Source organism: Acinonyx jubatus, chromosome E2, assembly GCF_027475565.1.
Source record: "Acinonyx jubatus isolate Ajub_Pintada_27869175 chromosome E2, VMU_Ajub_asm_v1.0, whole genome shotgun sequence".
Classification (NCBI taxonomy): Eukaryota; Metazoa; Chordata; class Mammalia; order Carnivora; family Felidae; genus Acinonyx; species Acinonyx jubatus.
The window spans coordinates 27,356,942-27,374,479 of NC_069396.1; the positions used below are offsets into that span (position 1 = coordinate 27,356,942).

Below are 17,538 nucleotides of genomic sequence, written 5' to 3' on the forward strand. Positions count from 1 at the left end.
TCTATAATAGGACAGTTTAATGAATTACAAACAAGAAAGGGTAGGAAAGGAGGAAAGAAAGATGTGCATTGAGTTTAAGACACTGTAAAACTCAGAAGACGTATTTACTATTCAAGTATAAACTCAGTAAGGACTTGGCATAAATTGAAAGGCAGCTGCTGAGGTACACCATTATAAAATAAGTTCTATGAATTTACAATTCTACCTTCCAATTTTCTGGGAGAAAAAACCAAACTCTTGACGGTCTTCACCAGAGACCCTGAGAGGGATTAACACTTTTGATGAAGACATAGTCAGCAATCCATGATTGAATATACTATTCAAAAACAGGTATTTATTTAAAACAACAGGAATACGTGCTCTCAGACTGTCCTCTAAGAGTTTTTGAGACTGTTAGTTCAAGAGTTTCAAAGTATATTACTTCCAGAAACAATACTGATTAAAAAAAAATTTTAACAAAAAACAAAAAACCTGATTTGATGGTACCTTAAAAATACCCTAAATACCAAATTTTCTCCAGTCTAACATTGCAATTAATTTAAGAATTCCTCCCGCATTGTTAAAACATTTTTTCCTCACAAAATGCGGATACTGAAACTGGATAGAAACACCATGAATGTGAAAATACACCAGTTGTCTGCAGTTAAAAAAAAACTACAATGTTCTTTGGAATCACGGAAATATCAAAAATTGGGTTTTCTCCACAGTCTGTGCACCTTCTTTCGGGCCCTCCATGTTGCTTGTAGTATTGACCTGTGTGGTTCTGGTTTATAGATTCAAGTTTTGCAGGGCAAGATCCACGCTTAACACACTGGGGCCTCTCTGACCGGTTGGAAGTTATGCTTAACCCAGAACCGCTGTCATTTACTTCTCCATAATGACTTCTGCCCCAAATAAAAACTTTAGAATAGGAGAGAAAACATCCTGTTAGACATTCACATGAACCCAACATGGGAGAATTCCGGTGTGGTTTCAGCACTTGGGAGGGCACTGTCTCCTAGCGTGTTCCATGGAAGTACCACAGGCCTAGCTGTTAGCACTCAGCTTTCCTTGGCCTTAAAAGGAATTTCTCAGGGCTGGCAAGTTGGGTTAGATTCTAAGAGAATTTTGTCTTTGACAAACTACCATTTTTAGCATAAAATCTGGCCATGGCTATAAGTTTCAATGTGCGCACAACTGATTAGAGATGTTTTTTTTTTTCTTTGTTTTTTCTCTTCAACATTGGCTGGAATTGAGTAGAAATAAGTCCATGATGCCTCTTCACATGTGTCATGAAATATGAGAAATCTGTCTGACTCTAGACACTATTTCTTTGCGACACAATGGGCAGGTCTCCAGTTGCAAGGCACAATCCATGCACAGGTCACTAAGGAGAAAGATACAAGTGCCAGTTAGGTTAATGCTTCAGGAGGTCAAACTGACAATGTGCCAACTCAGTCTAAAATATTAACAAGCTGGCTAATTGAAAGGGTAATCATTACACATGGTTAAAAAACGAGACAAATATATGAACAAACAAGTCTCTCTCTCATTTCTGATCCTCCCTCATCCTCTTGTGAGGAGTAAGTAAAAAGTTCAAGTATATTCTTCCACAAAGTCTGTATGTACACGAAAAAAACTTACAGACGGGTATGGTAGGTCGAGACACAACACGCTTTGTTTCCCAGACAGCTAGCCACTTATCCCAATATCAAACAGTCCATCTTGCACTGCAGATTTGACACGAGGCCTTTATATGTGAAATTTTCACTTGTGGTTAGTTCTATTTCTGGGTTTCTATTCTGTTCTCCACAGTTCTGCCATTCTTTTTATATATGGGGAGCGAACTATTAGCATTTATTTTAATATATCTTAAGATGTGGTAGGTAGTTTGGTCCCCTCTGTAACTCTTCTCTTTCAGAATTTTCTTGTCTTATTTATAGCATGTAAGTTTTTACTTATTTTTTTTAATTAAAGTTTTTAACTTATTTTAAGAGAGTGAGCTGGCAAGCAGGGAAGGGGCAGAGAGGGAGAGAGAGAATCCCAAGCAGGCTCCACGCTGACAGTGTGGAGTCTGACACGGGGCTCCAACGCACAAATCGTGAGATCATGACCTGAGCTGAAATCAAGAGTCGGATGCTTAACCGACTGAGCCACCCAGGTGTCCCAGCACACAAGCAAGCTTTTAAACTAGCATTTCTATTTTCAGAAGAAAAAAAAAAGTTAACCCAGATTAAACTTATGGTTTAGAGAAAAGTGTCACCTTTAAAACACCAACAGGACTTCCTATCCAAGAACAGACCCATTTATTCAAATCTTATCTTGCATTCTTTAGTAGTTTAAAAGTTTTCTTCTCATAGGCACCACGTATTTCTGGGTACGTATTCTTAGACAGCCCTTGTTTATTTTTTTTATGTACTTGTTTAAGTAATCTCTATACCCAAAGTGGGGCACGAACTCACAATCCCGAGATCAAGAGTTGCATGCTCCACTGAGTGAGCCAGCCGGGTGCTCCTGGCCTGGAGAGGTTTAAATAGAATCTACCCAGCCCCTCAAAGTTTGAAAGAATTATCAGTGAAACCATCTGGGCTTAGTGCTTGGGGCGGAGGGAATGGAGGGCAAATATACCTTTGATAATCATTTCAATTTTCTTCTACGGTAATAGAAATGCCTAGGTTGTCCATTTCTTCCCAGGGTCAGCTCACGACATTCAGTTTATCCGGATTTCCTTTCTTAACCCTTTAAAATTGTTGTTGCTGCTGAAAGTTGAGCTAACTTTTCTTATAACTCTTTACATTTCCTCTTCCAATCCTGTTTTGTATATATCTATTACGGAGGCTAAGATAGCTGGTTCTAAGTTTTTAGATTTCAGCCCTCATTTACAAGTGCTCATTGTGAGCAAACCCACTGAGAAGGCCAGAGAGCCCGAAGACGAGTTAAGACCAGATACTGCTCTTTGGGATCTTAACATCCTCCCACAAACAAAGATCAAAAGGGGTATCGAGATATCCATCCTTTAAACTTTGCATCTGCCTGTGAGGCCCTAATAACTAAAATCTTCAAAGGTGCTCAAACTGAGAATTCTAGGCTGCAGAGTCAATACCAAGGAAATAGCTACCGCTGGAGTCACCGTGCCTTTCTTTTCGAAGAGAAACTGGTACAGTGAGCAGTGACATAAGATACACAGCATGCACCTCCCTTATCAGCCAATTAGATAACAACCCACTGCAAAAGTTGGCAAGGTAGAGTGAAGGGCCTAGACTAAGCCACACCTGGAGGTGACAATTGGGGTCCATCACTCAGACTCTGGACCCTCAGGAGCTCTGGTGGCTAAAGCTCTGTCAAAAATAAGAGCAGGGCAGGAGAGAGGATGTGCTGAGTTACACAGGGAGCTGGCCTGGAAGACTGGCCCGGGCACTGCTCACCCACAGTCAGCACACATGCCTGGGCCAGGTCAGGGCCAGCCCACTGCCCAGCTCCTCTTTCTGTTTCCTTTCTAAAATTTATTTAAGTAGACTCTGTGCCCAGCGTGGAGCCCAATGCAGGGCCTAACCGACTGAGCCACCCAGGTGCCCCATCTCTCTCTGCTTCCAAACTCGGTTGGGAGGCCTTCTTGGGGGCGTCATACTTGCTGCTCTTGCTGATGTTTAGACACTGTTTTACAGGATCCAGGCTGCCTTCTAGTTCAACTTGGCTGCATGGGAGGGAGGTGCTGCCTTCTCACTGGTTATAGAGTTAAGTAGCTAGTAAATGAGGAGGCCCTAAAATTAAAACTAAAAGGGATTTCCCAAGAGGATCGTGAGTAGTATTAGGCCTTTTACATTTTGTAAAACTGTATTAAAATATAGTACTGAGTAAACAAGATAAAAACAGAGGCCTTCCATCAAACAGCTTCTTCTATTTCAGGTACTTTCTGGAAGACAGCCATGAACTGTCTGGCAAACTCGAATTTCCCAGCCCACTTTGTATATAATAAACCTTAAAGAACAGCTATGGAACTGGTAACATTGTGTGGGGTACAAGGGTAGACAGCCCAAGACGGGCTGCAAAGACACACAGATTATTCTGAGCTGAAAACAATCAAGGTCCAAAAGACTCAGGAAGAAACTCTGACCTCCCTGCAACTGCCTAAAAAGAATTTAAATAGAGGACCTGTTACCAGGAAGAGAGTTATTAATAAGAGATTCCTCTTTACCTAAGAAACATATCTGCACAACGGGGCAACCTTTGTTTTCCAAACATCCCCTCTGCTTCCTGCTAAGGGCTTTCCTTCCCTTTTTACCCCCAGACCCCTACCCCCTTCCTTCACTGAGGACGACATGCATACCTCATTTTCCCTGTCTTTGGAATTTCATGTCTGTGTGGATTCCCCATGTGCATGTAACTACATTTGATTCTCTCCTGTTAATCTGTATCATATATATTTAATTCTTAGTCCAGTTAGAAGAACCCTGGACAGAGGAAAGTTTCTTCCTCTCTGATAACCATAAAATAATTCAAGAATAGGATGATTGCCTAATGTAATACAAAAAAGAAGAAATGAGCAAACCCTCTTACCTGTGTCCACATGGCTTCAACTGTGTGTCTGCTACTTCGTCACAACACAGGGAGCAGCAGTTTTCCCGGATGCTGACTTGCTTCAACAGAGCAAGACGCCGGTGCCTGAGGAGAAAGTGTAGTTTACAGCTTATTTGGTCAACAAATCAATGGGCCTATGAGCAGTGATGCATATGAAATGCTGTGAAAATGCTCTGTCCGTGTGAAGTATGCTACGCACTCCTTAAGCTTTGTTTAGGAAGGTTTGCACACATGCATCTCATTTCAACCTGACAGTGATTTTCTACGGTGGAGAATGACACAGATGTGATCAATCCCATTTTATAGGCAAAGAACCAGTTCATGGAAGTGATCTGCATAAGGTCAACACATGGGAAACAGATTCAGGAATCAAATGCCAACCTTTTGGTTCTCAGACTAGTACTCTTTGTTTTACCAGCAAATTTTCACCTTTGAGTCACACAGCTCTGAGAGTCTGATGAAAAGCAGCGGAGTCTTTCCCAAGAAAAATGCACACACACAAGTTTCTATACAGTCTCAGGTGCTTATGATAGGCCAGCACAGACTCTTCTGGAAGTCCACACACCTCAGGTTAGAATCCTTGCATGACACTTCCACTCAGTTTGAAACGGAAAAGTGGACAGGCAGAACTGCTTTGCTAAAAGTGCAGCCCTGACAGCCAGGGGGCAAGAGAAACATGAAACATTCATTCTATTCACTTCAGGCCTTACCATGTGACAGACACTGGCCTGAGCCTGGAGACTCAGCAGTGAAGAGAGGACTAAAAACATATATGCCTGCCTTCAGAGAGCTTACACTCCAGTGAAGGGAGACAGAAAGAAACCAGGTAAAAAAATATATAGAATTTTAAGCGCTGATGAGCAGTATGAAGAAAAATAAAGCAGGGAGAAGAGTAAAGGCAGTGTGTATACGAGGAGCAGGGAGGTACAATTTTAAATATGACAGCCAAGGAAGATCTCACTAAGGTGACATCTAAGATATGAAGGGAGCGAGGGATTGAGTCTTGTGGATATCTGGAGAGACACCATTTGTGATATTACGATTTATAATAAATACATATTTGGTCTTCGTCTGGGTTCCTGGCACAGAGGTCCTAAAACCCTGGGAATTCTCTAAGAGATGAGAGCAATAGATGTCTTTTGCTATGTTAATTAGGCAGCTTTGAAAAGCCCCTAGGTAACCTAAGTTTGGGGCTGGCTGCCAGGGGAACCAACACTGTAATCAGTGAGCTGGAACTTTCATTCCTCCCCTCACCTCCCAGGGGGGCAGAGGGGCTGGAGATTGAATGTACTCACTAATGACCAATGTTCTCATCAACTATGCCTCTGTAATAAGCCACCAGAGAAACCCCTAAGGGGACCGTTTGAAAATCTTCAAGGTTGGTGAACATGTGGAGGTTTGGGGAGATGGTACACTCACAGGTCATGGAGGCTGCTTCCCACATGCCTGTCCTCTGCACTGCTTCCACCTGTCCCTGGATTAAATCCTTTTATAATAAACTGGTAGTCAGTCTAGCAAAGAAACTACTTTCCTAAGTTCTGTGAGCCACTCTAGCAGGTTATTCAAACCTGATGAGGGGGATCATGGGAACCTTCAATTTACAGCCAGTCAGCCAGAAGCAAATATAGAAACCTGAACTTGCGACTGGCATTTAAAGTCGGGGTAGAGGGCAGCCTTGTAGGAATGAGACCTTAACTTGTGGGACCTGACACTGACTGTCTCCAGTCAGGCAGTGTCGGAATTGAGTTAATTGCTTGGTGGTGTTGGAAAACACACACTGGCCCATTCTAGCAGCAAGAACAGCAAGTGCAAAGGCCCTGAGGCTATAATAGATCTGGTATGTTTCAGGAGCAGCAAGGAGGCCAGGGTGGCTGAATAAGGAGCATGAACAAGTGGGAGAGGGTAAGTAGGAGGTAAAGTCAGAGAAGTAATAAAGGAAGGAAGGGGACAAATCATGAACCTGGAAGGTCACTGTAAGGATTTAAGCTTTTATCTTAAGTGAAACGAGAAGCTACTAGAGTCTTGTGAGCAGAGAAGGGCATGATCTGATTTAAGTTGTAACAAAATCATTCTGGAGGCTGTGTTGAATAGACTGAAGGGGGTCTAGGTAGGAACCGGGAGACTAGCTAAAGGAAAAAAAAAAAAAGGCAGCTTGGACGATGGTAGCAGGAGTGAGGGTGACAAGCTGTAGTTGCATGTGGGATATATTCCGAAGGCACAGCCCACAGTATTTTCTGAGTAGGATGTAGGAATGGTGGAAAGTAAGGTGTCAAAGAACCTCTAGGATTATGGCCAGGGGACCTGGAATGACAACGGGGCTCAGACAAAGGAAGACAGTAGTTCCCCTCCAACCCTGTATGTGACTAGGTTCGCCATATAGTCTGTTTTTCTTTTGTGTGTATTTGAAGTTTCCAGATAATAAAAAGGTTAAGAAGGAGAAAAAAAAAAAAAGAGTGAATAAATGAATGAGAATTAGAGACAGAGAGTATATAGAGCAATTTACAAAATCCCAGATAGCAACAGGGCCATGATCTCCTACCATGAAGCCAGAAAGGAATATATTCCAGTGAATAAACAAACACAAGCCGAATATAAGCTTTTGGAACACAGCTGAAAATATTAACAGCATAGGAAATGGTCTCAGGCACATTCACACCTAATGCCACAATGAGGTGCAACTGAGATGTTAAAGAGGTTTCTGTGCCATGGAGGACGCCACTCAATGAGCCTCCAGCAACTCCTGTGTTGGTGTCACTGTCAGAGACAGTGCAACGTAAGATGCCCTAACCTGGAACTCTGCTCTTACTCAAGGCAGGCTGCATCTGGGTGCTGACCTGACAGGGTACTGAGTACTTGGAAGCTGCCCGTAAAAGGAGACTTTTGAACAGCTGGTACCTATTGCCATCTGACTTTCACAAAGCTTAATTCTGCAGGGGGCGGTCCTCTAAATGCTGTTGCCGTTTTAACTAAGGCCAGCCTCCAGGGGAACTCCTGGAGCCTGCCCTCACTTTTCAGGGTATACGTCACAAGGCAGGCTTAGTGATGGGCCGCTTCCAGTGAGACAGGCTAAATTAAAAAGGAATGAGGTATGACAGACAAGAGAGGTATTACTTCAGACTTTCACTAAATTCAAGAGGAATTTAAAGTTCATAATCTCTGTCAGGCACCAACACAAGTTGAAGGGAAGTTCTAGGAATGAACCTCAGGTCCCTGAGCTGGTATGTAAGGGGCCCTTCTGTTCTTGTGATGTTATGGAGGTTCTGCCATAGCAGGCAATGCTGCTGGGTCACTCTGTGACCTTTTCTGGTTCGTTTGCAAATTGTTGAGCCGCTCTTCAGGCTTGAGACACTACGTCCAAGGTGAAGCATGGCCTAGAAGGGCTGTTTATAGACCTGCTTTTTGAGCCAAAACAGGAGCTAGGATTATAACATTATGTTACATATACCTTCCAGGGCATGACAGCCCAACACTGACCGCACCATGGCCAGTGTGATCTCTGTCATTGATATAATACATGTGGCAAGAATCCCCTTCCCCACAGGGATCTAGAAAACTGCTCTGTTAAAAAATGATAAGCTTTGGTTCGTATTGTGAAACAAGCTTCCAGTTCAGATCATTACCAGGAAGCAGCTTGAGTCTTTCTCAGCTTAAGAACAGACCACGTTCATCTCATAAGAAAGAAAAGCAGATACTCTTCCAAGGAGATAACTAATGTCTATCACACTTTTCGGCAAAGAAGGGCTGTGGAATTTTATGCAAGATGGCATTCACTGTCCTAATGGCTGTAGAACAGTGCTGGCAGTGCAACAGTATGTTTCTGGAGCGCCTGGTTGGCTCAGTCGGTTGAGCGTCCAACTTTGGCTCAGGTCATAATCTCATGCCTCATGGGTTCGAGCCCTGCATCGGGCTCTGTGCTGACAGCTCAGAGCCTGGAGCCTGCTTCAGATTCTGTGTCTCCCTCTCTTTCTGCCCGTCCCCTGCTTCATGCTCTCTGTCTCTCAAAAATAAAGAAATGTTTAAAAAAAAAAGAGAGAGAGAGAGAGAGAAGTATGTGTCAACAAACTCCAAAGTTAAAAGCATACCTGCTAAAAAATGTACTTGATTTCCTAATATTTAAGATTTTTCATTGACGTTCAGGTAAAGTTAGTTTGCAGTTTTTTTGTGTGTTTGTGCATGTGTTATATTGCCTGGTTTTTATACCGATATTATTTAGCTCATAAAAATTATTTGGAAGTGCTCTTTCTTTCTGGTTCTGAAACATTTTAAATAGTGATATTTAAATAGTTATCTTTTATTTAAAAATGTGGTGAAGGGTGCCTGAGTGGCTCAGTCAGTTAAGTGTCCGACTTCTGCTCAGGTCACGATCTCGAAGTTCATGAGTTTGAGCCCTGTGCCGGGTTCTGTGCCGACAGCTCAGAACCTGGAGCCTGCTTCGGATTCTGTGTCTCCTTTTCTCTCTGCCCCTCCCCCACTCGTACTCTGTCTCCATCTCCAAAAATAAATAAAAACATTAAAAAAAAAATGTGGTGGAAATGTCCTGTGAAATCACCCAGGTCTGGTGTGTTTTGGGGGACATATCTCTTACTTCATTTCAATTAATTTTGTAATAATAACTGGTTAGTTTATATCTCTTCCGGGATTTGTTTGAGTAATTTATATTTCCTAGGAGGTCATCCATTTTTTTCAGGTCTTCAAAATTATTTGTAAAAAGTCTTTCAGGAACTGTTTCAGCTTCTTATGAGATGCACGTGAAAGTCTACAGGTAGTCTAAGCAGATTCCTTACCTTGGCAAAATGATTTTCTCTTCAGCTGTGAGGAAGGCGTAGTCATTAAAAGTGCTAAATTTCATAGATGGTGGATATTTGAATGGTTTCGCTCCAAAATTGAACTCACATTGTTGATATGACATGAAACTAGCTGCAGCAAAAAATCCAGATCTACAAGTAAAAAGGAGTACAGAGGTCAACAGAATTCATGAAAACAAAGTAAAGCTCATACATGGAAGTGGTTTTTAGACATTATCCCCTACTAGAAAGGAAGGGTAATGGATTCTGTTTACTAACCTAGACAGGACTGTGACCCTGACAATGTCCTAACCTCATCTTCTTATATTAAGCTTCAGGATGGTTATAGATATGATCAAATGGGTCCTTAATTACTCTAAATAAAATGATTTCTCATCACAACTGACTACATAAATGGACAAGGTCTTTTTCTGGAGAAAAGTGAATTCCATGCATCTACTCAAATTTTTGACTGAGGAAAGCTACTTACACAGTAGATGAAAAGACTTGCTTCTCAGGAGGCAGCTGGTTGCCATTTAAAAAGAAGATCATTTGTTTTTCATTTAGGTCTAACAGAAATCCTACTGTGTCTCCTACAGGAGAAAGTGAAACATGCTAAGGGTTAGGGTGTATACTACTACCAGGATTCTGCTCAGTGTCTCAAGGGTTTCAGTCATTGTATCAAGTCAAGTCTGCATCTGTAGCTATGTATCAACACATTCACCAGTCTTGCTTCTTCTGCAACTGGTCTAATATTTTAGACTACGATTAAGAAGAAAATGCTGCTGGGGCACTTGGGTGGCAAAAAAGAGCGCGGATTCTCTCCCTCTCTGCCCCCTGGCACACATACTCTCTCTCTCTCAAAATGAATAAATTTCACACACAAAAAAATCATGTTATTTAATAACCTGGAAAGCTGTTCAAGGCATAGGAGTGAGACAATAACAAAAAATACATACACCAAATTTTAAGTGTTTAAAAAAAAATCTCTGGATGGAGGAATTATAAGGGATTTTCATTTTACTCCTTTCCCCTATTTCCCAAATTTTTATGCTAAACATATTACTTCAGTAATCTTTTTTAAAATTATTAGAAAACAAAAATGAGACAGTCTTTGCAGACAGTGCCTCTTTTTTTTTTTTCCTTAAGTTTTTATTTATTTATTTTGAGAGAGAGCATGAGCAGGGGAGGGGCAGAGACCGAGAGGGAGAGACAGAGAGACAGAATCCCAAGCAGGCTCCATGCTGTTAGCATGGATCCCAGCACGGGGCTCGACCTCACGAACCGTGAGATCGTGACCTGAGCCGAAATCAAAAGTCAGACACTTAACCGACTGAGCCACCCAGGTGCCCTCAACTCATCCTTAAAAGCTGCTCTAGTGGGGCCCAGAATATGGCCACTGAATAGTGCCTATTCCATAGCCACCTGGCCTCTAAAAATATCCTCATTTTGCTGGCATTACAATATCAGTGTCCTCAATATCTCCCTGAATGCTTTGATTCAAAGCATGTATCTAGAGGGGCGGCTGGCTGGCTCAGTTGGTGGAGCGAGTGACTCCTGATGTTGGGGTTGTGAGTTCAAGCCCCAGTTGTGTATAGAGATTACTTAAAAATAAAATCTCAACAAAGAAAAAAAAAAAGCATATACCCAGAGAGAAAACTAGAATTCATATTAATCTTATCATTTTCCCCACTCAATTAAGAATTCTATAGTCTGAAATGCTTTTGCAAAAGGAAGGGCTCTACCAGAGGTGAACTTATCAGAACGCTGTTTACATCCATGAGGGGGAATACAAAGGCTCATATCCCTTTTCATATCACATCTTCTTCCATTAAAACATTTTTAGGCCCAACATAATAGATGCCTTCATCATAACCAGATGTCTGGACCCAGTCGATAAATTCATGACAGAGAGGAACGGGTACCTTCTTTCCAGCACGGGTGTAGATGAGGCTTACTCCTGGCATTGTACCAAATCAGCTGCCGGCAGCCGTCGTAGGCACAGGAGTATTCGTCGTCCCCAATGCCATAGCCTTCCTGGAGGGAGATAGGGCCCAGAAGATTAGCAAGGCTCTGCCTGCTGCGTTCTGAGAAAAGATGGTGTGTCTTTTGTAACCATAGACCTGGTGGCTGGAATTCTAAGCTTTCCAGATGAAGGGAGCCTATGGTTCTTAGAAGATACCAAAATGCTGACCCGGAAGCCTGGCTCTCCATGACTGGATAATGACCTCACCAACAAATTTGTTAGTTCTTTTAATTCTCATGAGCCACCATAAGGCTGATGGCATCCTGCTCCACTTTAAGAGGAGATAAAGGCTCAGAGAGGTCAACCACATCACCCAAAGACAAATCATTACTAAGAAAGCCACGTTTGGACCTTGGACTCTTCTTATCCTAAGAATGGTGTGCTTTCTACTTCACTGTGGCTGGGAAAACAACTTTCTTGCATGTAGTAGACTTCAAAACAACCACATACACGGAGATTTCAAAACTGGACACAAGAAAAAGGTTATAGTGGACAGTCAGCTAATAGCTATTCAGAGGTGGGCTCAACTCGAGCATCATACAAGTCCTCAGCAGCTTCTTTTATTTCTTATTGCCTTTTAATTATTTCACAATTATTTTATTGTTAAAAGGGTGGATGGGATCTTAAATTATTTTAAGTGCTTATGAAAAAATAGAACAAACAGAAGAAGCATGCAGATCAGACAACTGCTATCTTTAAAGGTTCATGGTGAAAGATTCTTAGTGGGCCAAATCCAAGTAAGATTTCAGGTCCTTGGTGATGTTCTGCTTGTTCTCTGGAATAAACAATGCAGTGAGGAGATCGACGGGAGAAAAGGCTCGAACATATTCCTTGACTACTTGGGACTACAATATACTGAATTCTCATGAGTGTTCTCCAAGTGAGGCTTCTGAACCAGCTGTTCTGAATGCACTATTCAGATTATTCAAGAGTCAAATGAACTTTCATCTACCTGTCTTTAGGCAGAGAAGAAATTCATCAGTTGACTAGAAAGAATACCTCGCTATCCCTCCTTTCCAAGCTGAACAAGGAAAAATGGTTTTTTATTTTATGCGTGTTGGTCATAGGCAAAAGGCAAGCAATTCACTCTCTAATGTACTACCAAGTCCTCTGTGGAACAACGTGAAGACATTCCTAGAAGATTTCTAGCCACAAGAGTTGGTTAAGATCAGACTTTTACCATGCAGTGTCTTCCATGCCAGGATGAATTTCACTGGAGAGTGGCACTGTGGGACAAAGGTGGAACTGTAATAATTTCAACCAGAGCTCAACGTCTACAGGCTAAGAAGTAGGTACTTCTACCAAGCAGAGATCACTTGGAAAAATCCCTTTGAGTTGACATCTCTGAGAGCGAGCTAGATGCCCTACACCCTCTGTCAACCTGAAAACATTCCCAGCAGGACTGTGGTTTCCAGCTGAGACAGATAAATGGGAGAACAGGGTAGCTAGCTTAGTACTTGGAGTAATAATTTTGATATGCTTGTTTATGGTCATGTATATTTTAGTAACGGAAACATTACTGAAAACAAAAAGTTTAATCCATAGCTTGCCATTCAGGAAATATTTTGAATTCTTTCCCCTTTTTTTTCTGCTGTCCAGCATCCCAACCCCTTCCTGTTTTAGGGAATTTAATGAAGATACAATGTCCTGCCTCCCGCTCAGGAGTTGGAGGGGCAGGATGTAACCTAGGCTTGGCCAGCTGGATCCGTCCAGCAGACACCTAGTGTGGTAGGAGTGACCCACACGGAGGAATGGTTAGGACTGGTTTGTGGCAGAAATGTTGGCACCTTAGCGCCTAAAACACTGGCTGTTGTACTTCCTGTCTCTTGGCTCTCTGATGTTGCCTTGGTGCCTGTCTAGTTCCCAAACTCCTCAACAGCCTGGGAGTTCCCAATAGGCTTCCGAGTTATTCCCCTTTTCTGTTTCAGAAAGCAGACTCATTTTCTCCAAGGGACGAGGCTACTCCAGGGGAAGGAGCATGGGTTATCTTGACCAGGGTCTCGATTCTTCTTGGAGTGATTCTAGCACTTGGAGGCCAGGTGACTTCGGGTAAGTTTCTAAATTCATTTGTCTGAACCTCACTCTCATCTTTAAATGAGAGAATAATACCTTCCCAAACTCTCAAAAAGATTAGAGATAGTACGCGAAAGTATGGTAGATGCTCATGAAAAGGCAAAAGTTATTTCAGATAACTCAAAATGCACCCTTAAAAACTTGTTTCACCCAAACCTCCATAAAAATACACAAGACCAACTATTCTGTAGGTGACCTGAACAAGAACTGTCCTTAAGCTTCTCATTTTAATGAGAGCCCAACACTTTTATCATCCTTTCAAAACTGAAGCCCAAGCAGTAAGAATTAAAAGAAGAGACACTGTGGATTGACTTCAAGTCATTAGAGACTGGGTGTATCCTAGGGATGACTTATTTCATAAAACCACACCCCGTCTGTACAGGCAAAAAAAAAAAAATCAGAATTACCAGAACGTCCGTTTGAAGCAAAGTTGTAAGTATGGCAACATGATTAAAATCCTATGTTTGGGAAAAGAGGTATCAGACTTCATTGACTTCTAACAGAGAATCAACAAGTACTTAGATCAGGAAAAAAAATGTTTTTTGATTAAAAAACATTTTTTTAAATTTATTTATTTTGAGAGAAGGAGAGAGAGCACACACACTGGGGAGGGGCAAAGAGATGGGGAGAGACAGAGAATCCCAAGCAGGTTCTGCACTGTCAGCACAGAACTCGAGACACAGGACTCGAATTCATGAACCATAAGATCAAAACCTGAGCCAAAACCAAAGAGGTGGATGCTTAACAGACTGAGCCACCCCGGCACCCCTGGTTTTGATTTTTAAAGGAAGAAATTAAAAGTCTGTCAAGCAATTTAGAGGATAGGAAAACAGCATTTTAAGGATCTTAATTTGAGGAGCCAAAGTTTCTGCAATGATATGGCAGAAATTAGTGGCAGCCTCACTGGTAAATAATAAAAAAATTTTAATATTAAAAAAAATTTACAATATCGAGAATTAGATATACTACACATAGACTCATGGGCGGTGGGGGGGGGGGGGGTTGGTGCGGTGGTGGTGCTGCTGCCAAATGACGAGAAACAAATATTGTCCTAGAGCTTCCTCCCTAGAGATTTCCATCTTTCTTCTAGTTCTGGAACAACTTTTTTTACACCCAAATGAGGAACCTAGCTAATTCTCTGAGATTCTTTCCATTTTCAAATGCAAAGAAGATGACTCTTATAGAACAGGAAGGAGCCTGAATTCTAGTCCAATATTCTTTAGGTCCTCCCAGTCTCCAATTGTCATATGTGAAATGGATGTGGTGGCAGTACAGACTGCTGTGGGAGTCAGAGGAATGGCTCCAAAATGACAACGCTCTGGAAACAAACCTTTTTGCCCCCTAAGGTCTAAAAAATTGTCTTCGGGACCTCCTTTGGGTCAGATTGTCAGGATAATTGATGCTACCTGCTTTAAATCAGTGCCCAAGGTGGGAACTAAGAGACTAACCAGCACTGTTCTCCAGACCCGTGTACTTCTGACCACATGGTGCCACAATAAAGTCTCACGCATCCAGGTCTTAATTAAGGTGCTGTCAGTGAGGAGGCCCTTCATCAGAAAAAGGTCCCGACAAAAGCAACAGCAGACTGGGGTCTAGTTTTCTATCCTGGACAAGAATCTGACCTCTCCACTGACTCTCTTCCTCCAGTTGTCTCTCCAGCAAGGAGTTTAGTAAAAGGCCATGCACAATTCTAAGCTGCTACACAGCCTTGCTGAAATGGTCCTCCCGAAACTATACCTATAGCAGGCAAGCAGAGTTTGGTTTTGTTGGTTCACTTCTAACACCCAACCTAGCACCTTACAGATGGGAGACTACTGTTTAAATTAGCAAAATAATCCAAAGTGTTTTCCCAGTTCAAAGGGTAAAAATCATACATCCACACAAAAGATTCCAGATCAAAACTGGATTGACTCCAAACAGCTTAAAATTGGAGAAACACAAGAAAGTCGATCAGGCTGGGCATCAGAAGGGCATAAATTGGCAAGAAATTAATATCTATAGGAAAGAGAGGAAGCCCTGCCCTCACACTCGAGCAGCGGTAGCTGAATCCTGCTTCTTCTAGTGGGTTTCATCTTCCCTCTTACCTGCCAGCTTTCTACAACAAAAGATAAATACTAAATATTGAAAACAAATGTGCCTACCAATCACAAGATAAAAGTCAAGTTAAAGAAGTCAAGCCAATATTTAGTATTTTATGAAAGCAAGAGAATTCCTACAAGGTTCTTAAAGCTTAAATGCAAGGTAAAAGTCATGCTGGGTCCCAATACGAAAACCAAGCCAGCAATGTGGCTGGGGGCGGAGACACCCTACAGAGACAAAGGACACATCCAACCTGTAGGTAAAAATGAATGTGAACTTGAAACTCGAGGGGGAAAAAAGCTGACGGGCGGTTTCACTTGTGTTTCGCTTTTTCTGAATCCATTCGGCACCCCCTCTGCGAGGGATCTGGCAGCACGTGGTGCACCCTGAGGCACGATGACACTGCAAGCCTACCTGAAAAAGCCGTGTCCTCCACCCGCTCACCAAAAGCCTGCGGTTGGCCCTGTTCACACAGTTCTCTAGGGTACTCACGTGATTGAGAAATTTGCTGTCTCGCGTGGCCCAGCCGATCTGCATGACGCCAGAAGTGACCACAGTGACTTCGTAGTACCACACCCCAGCATCCACACAGAAGGTGCAACGCACGCTTTCAAAAGAGGAAGCATCACAGCGAGCCTGGCAAAACCAAAGCGGGTCATAGTCTACCATCAATGCCTGGAGACTACCAAAGACAAGTGACCACTCAGAGGTGGAGTCTTTTTCCTTATCGAAGCTTCTGGTGGATGGTCATTTCCTTCTCTGTACATCCCCAGGTACAAAAAGTGCAAAACAGAATGAAGCACACTCTGTCTTATGGTTTTATCCCCAAGGAGTTCTAACAGGGTTGAAAGGCCTCAAAGATGGCCACAGGAAGAATTAACGAGGGCTACTGGCTTCTTTTTGAAGTACTTACAGGTATTTACCTTCACAGTGGAATCTTTTACAGATGCATTAACATGGCCTTAACCTGCACTTGTTAGGATGGAGACAGAGAAGGACATTGAAGGGTATAAGACGGGATACCCCAAGATAATCTAAAGCAGAAAACTACGGAGGCGTTTGGCAATACGCAAGATCAAAGGGCTGTCTGCAGCCACTCTTCAAACAGTTCTTTAATCTTGCCATGTCTAGTGCCTTATGGTGCCTTCTTGTACAGAAGCAGCATTCACCAACGTGCACCGCAAAATCGGCAACATTTCCAACACACAGGGAAGAGGGGGAACATTAGACAGAATACAACTGGTTATGCAGGGATTTAAAAAGGAAGGGCTTCTTTAGGAAACACTAGTCTTTGTACCTTTAGCTGAATAAAATGGCAGAGATTGAAAACAGACATATTTACATCAAATTTTCCATAGAGAACAAACAATTGCTGGAGGGGAGGTGGGTGGAGGGATGGGTTAAATGGGTGATGGACATTAAGGAGGGCACTGGTTGTGATGAGCATTGGGCGTTGTAGGCAAGTGATGCATCACTAAATTATACACCCGAAACTAATCTTTACACTGTATGTTAACTGGAATTTAAAGAAAACTTGAAACTACAAAAAAAAAAAAAAATCAAATTGTCAAAAAATATTATAGTGCTTACTTACTATGAGTATAGCACGTGTGGGATATAAAAGACTAAGTAATATCCCAAACACCTTCTGTCTGCCAGTTCTACCTCTAAACACTCCTGGAGTATGAAATGAACTTCCATCTATTCTGCAAAAAATTGCTTTTTTGTTCAGAACCAGGGTGTGAAAATGAGACCAAGATTTCTTCCCCCTGAATGTTCCATCCATGAAAGCTTTACCTCCAAGCCATGAGGCGAGATCTTCAGGTACTCGCTGACATCGTTGCTATTCAGCATGGCCCTAATGCTATTCAAGTCCACTTTCTCATAGGTCAGCTGCCTACTGTCTTTTAAAACTGCAAAAGAAAAAGTGGTCATGTTTCTAAGGCAGGCTGTTGTGGGGAAAAAGCTAGTGTCATCACTGGCTGCCATTCTAGTTAAGGGGAGGTGCTTAGAAATGGC

At 42.3% G+C, this 17,538-nt stretch overlaps 1 protein-coding gene across 3 annotated transcripts in view; it reads right to left on the reverse strand.

Annotated features, from left to right (window-relative positions):
- RSPRY1 (ring finger and SPRY domain containing 1) overlaps positions 1 to 17,538 on the reverse strand; it is a 43,530-nt gene continuing 25,992 nt past the window's right edge. For all 3 annotated transcript variants that reach the window (XM_015074509.3, XM_015074508.3, XM_053210176.1), the window contains 7 exons: positions 17,317 to 17,432; positions 16,012 to 16,155; positions 11,267 to 11,378; positions 9,832 to 9,934; positions 9,342 to 9,494; positions 4,537 to 4,641; positions 1 to 1,366 (listed from right to left, as the gene is read on the reverse strand). In XM_015074509.3, the coding sequence (XP_014929995.1) occupies positions 1,270 to 1,366; positions 4,537 to 4,641; positions 9,342 to 9,494; positions 9,832 to 9,934; positions 11,267 to 11,378; positions 16,012 to 16,155; positions 17,317 to 17,432 (830 nt within the window). In that variant the 3' untranslated portion in view covers positions 1 to 1,269. The remainder of the gene's footprint in view (positions 1,367 to 4,536; positions 4,642 to 9,341; positions 9,495 to 9,831; positions 9,935 to 11,266; positions 11,379 to 16,011; positions 16,156 to 17,316; positions 17,433 to 17,538) is intronic.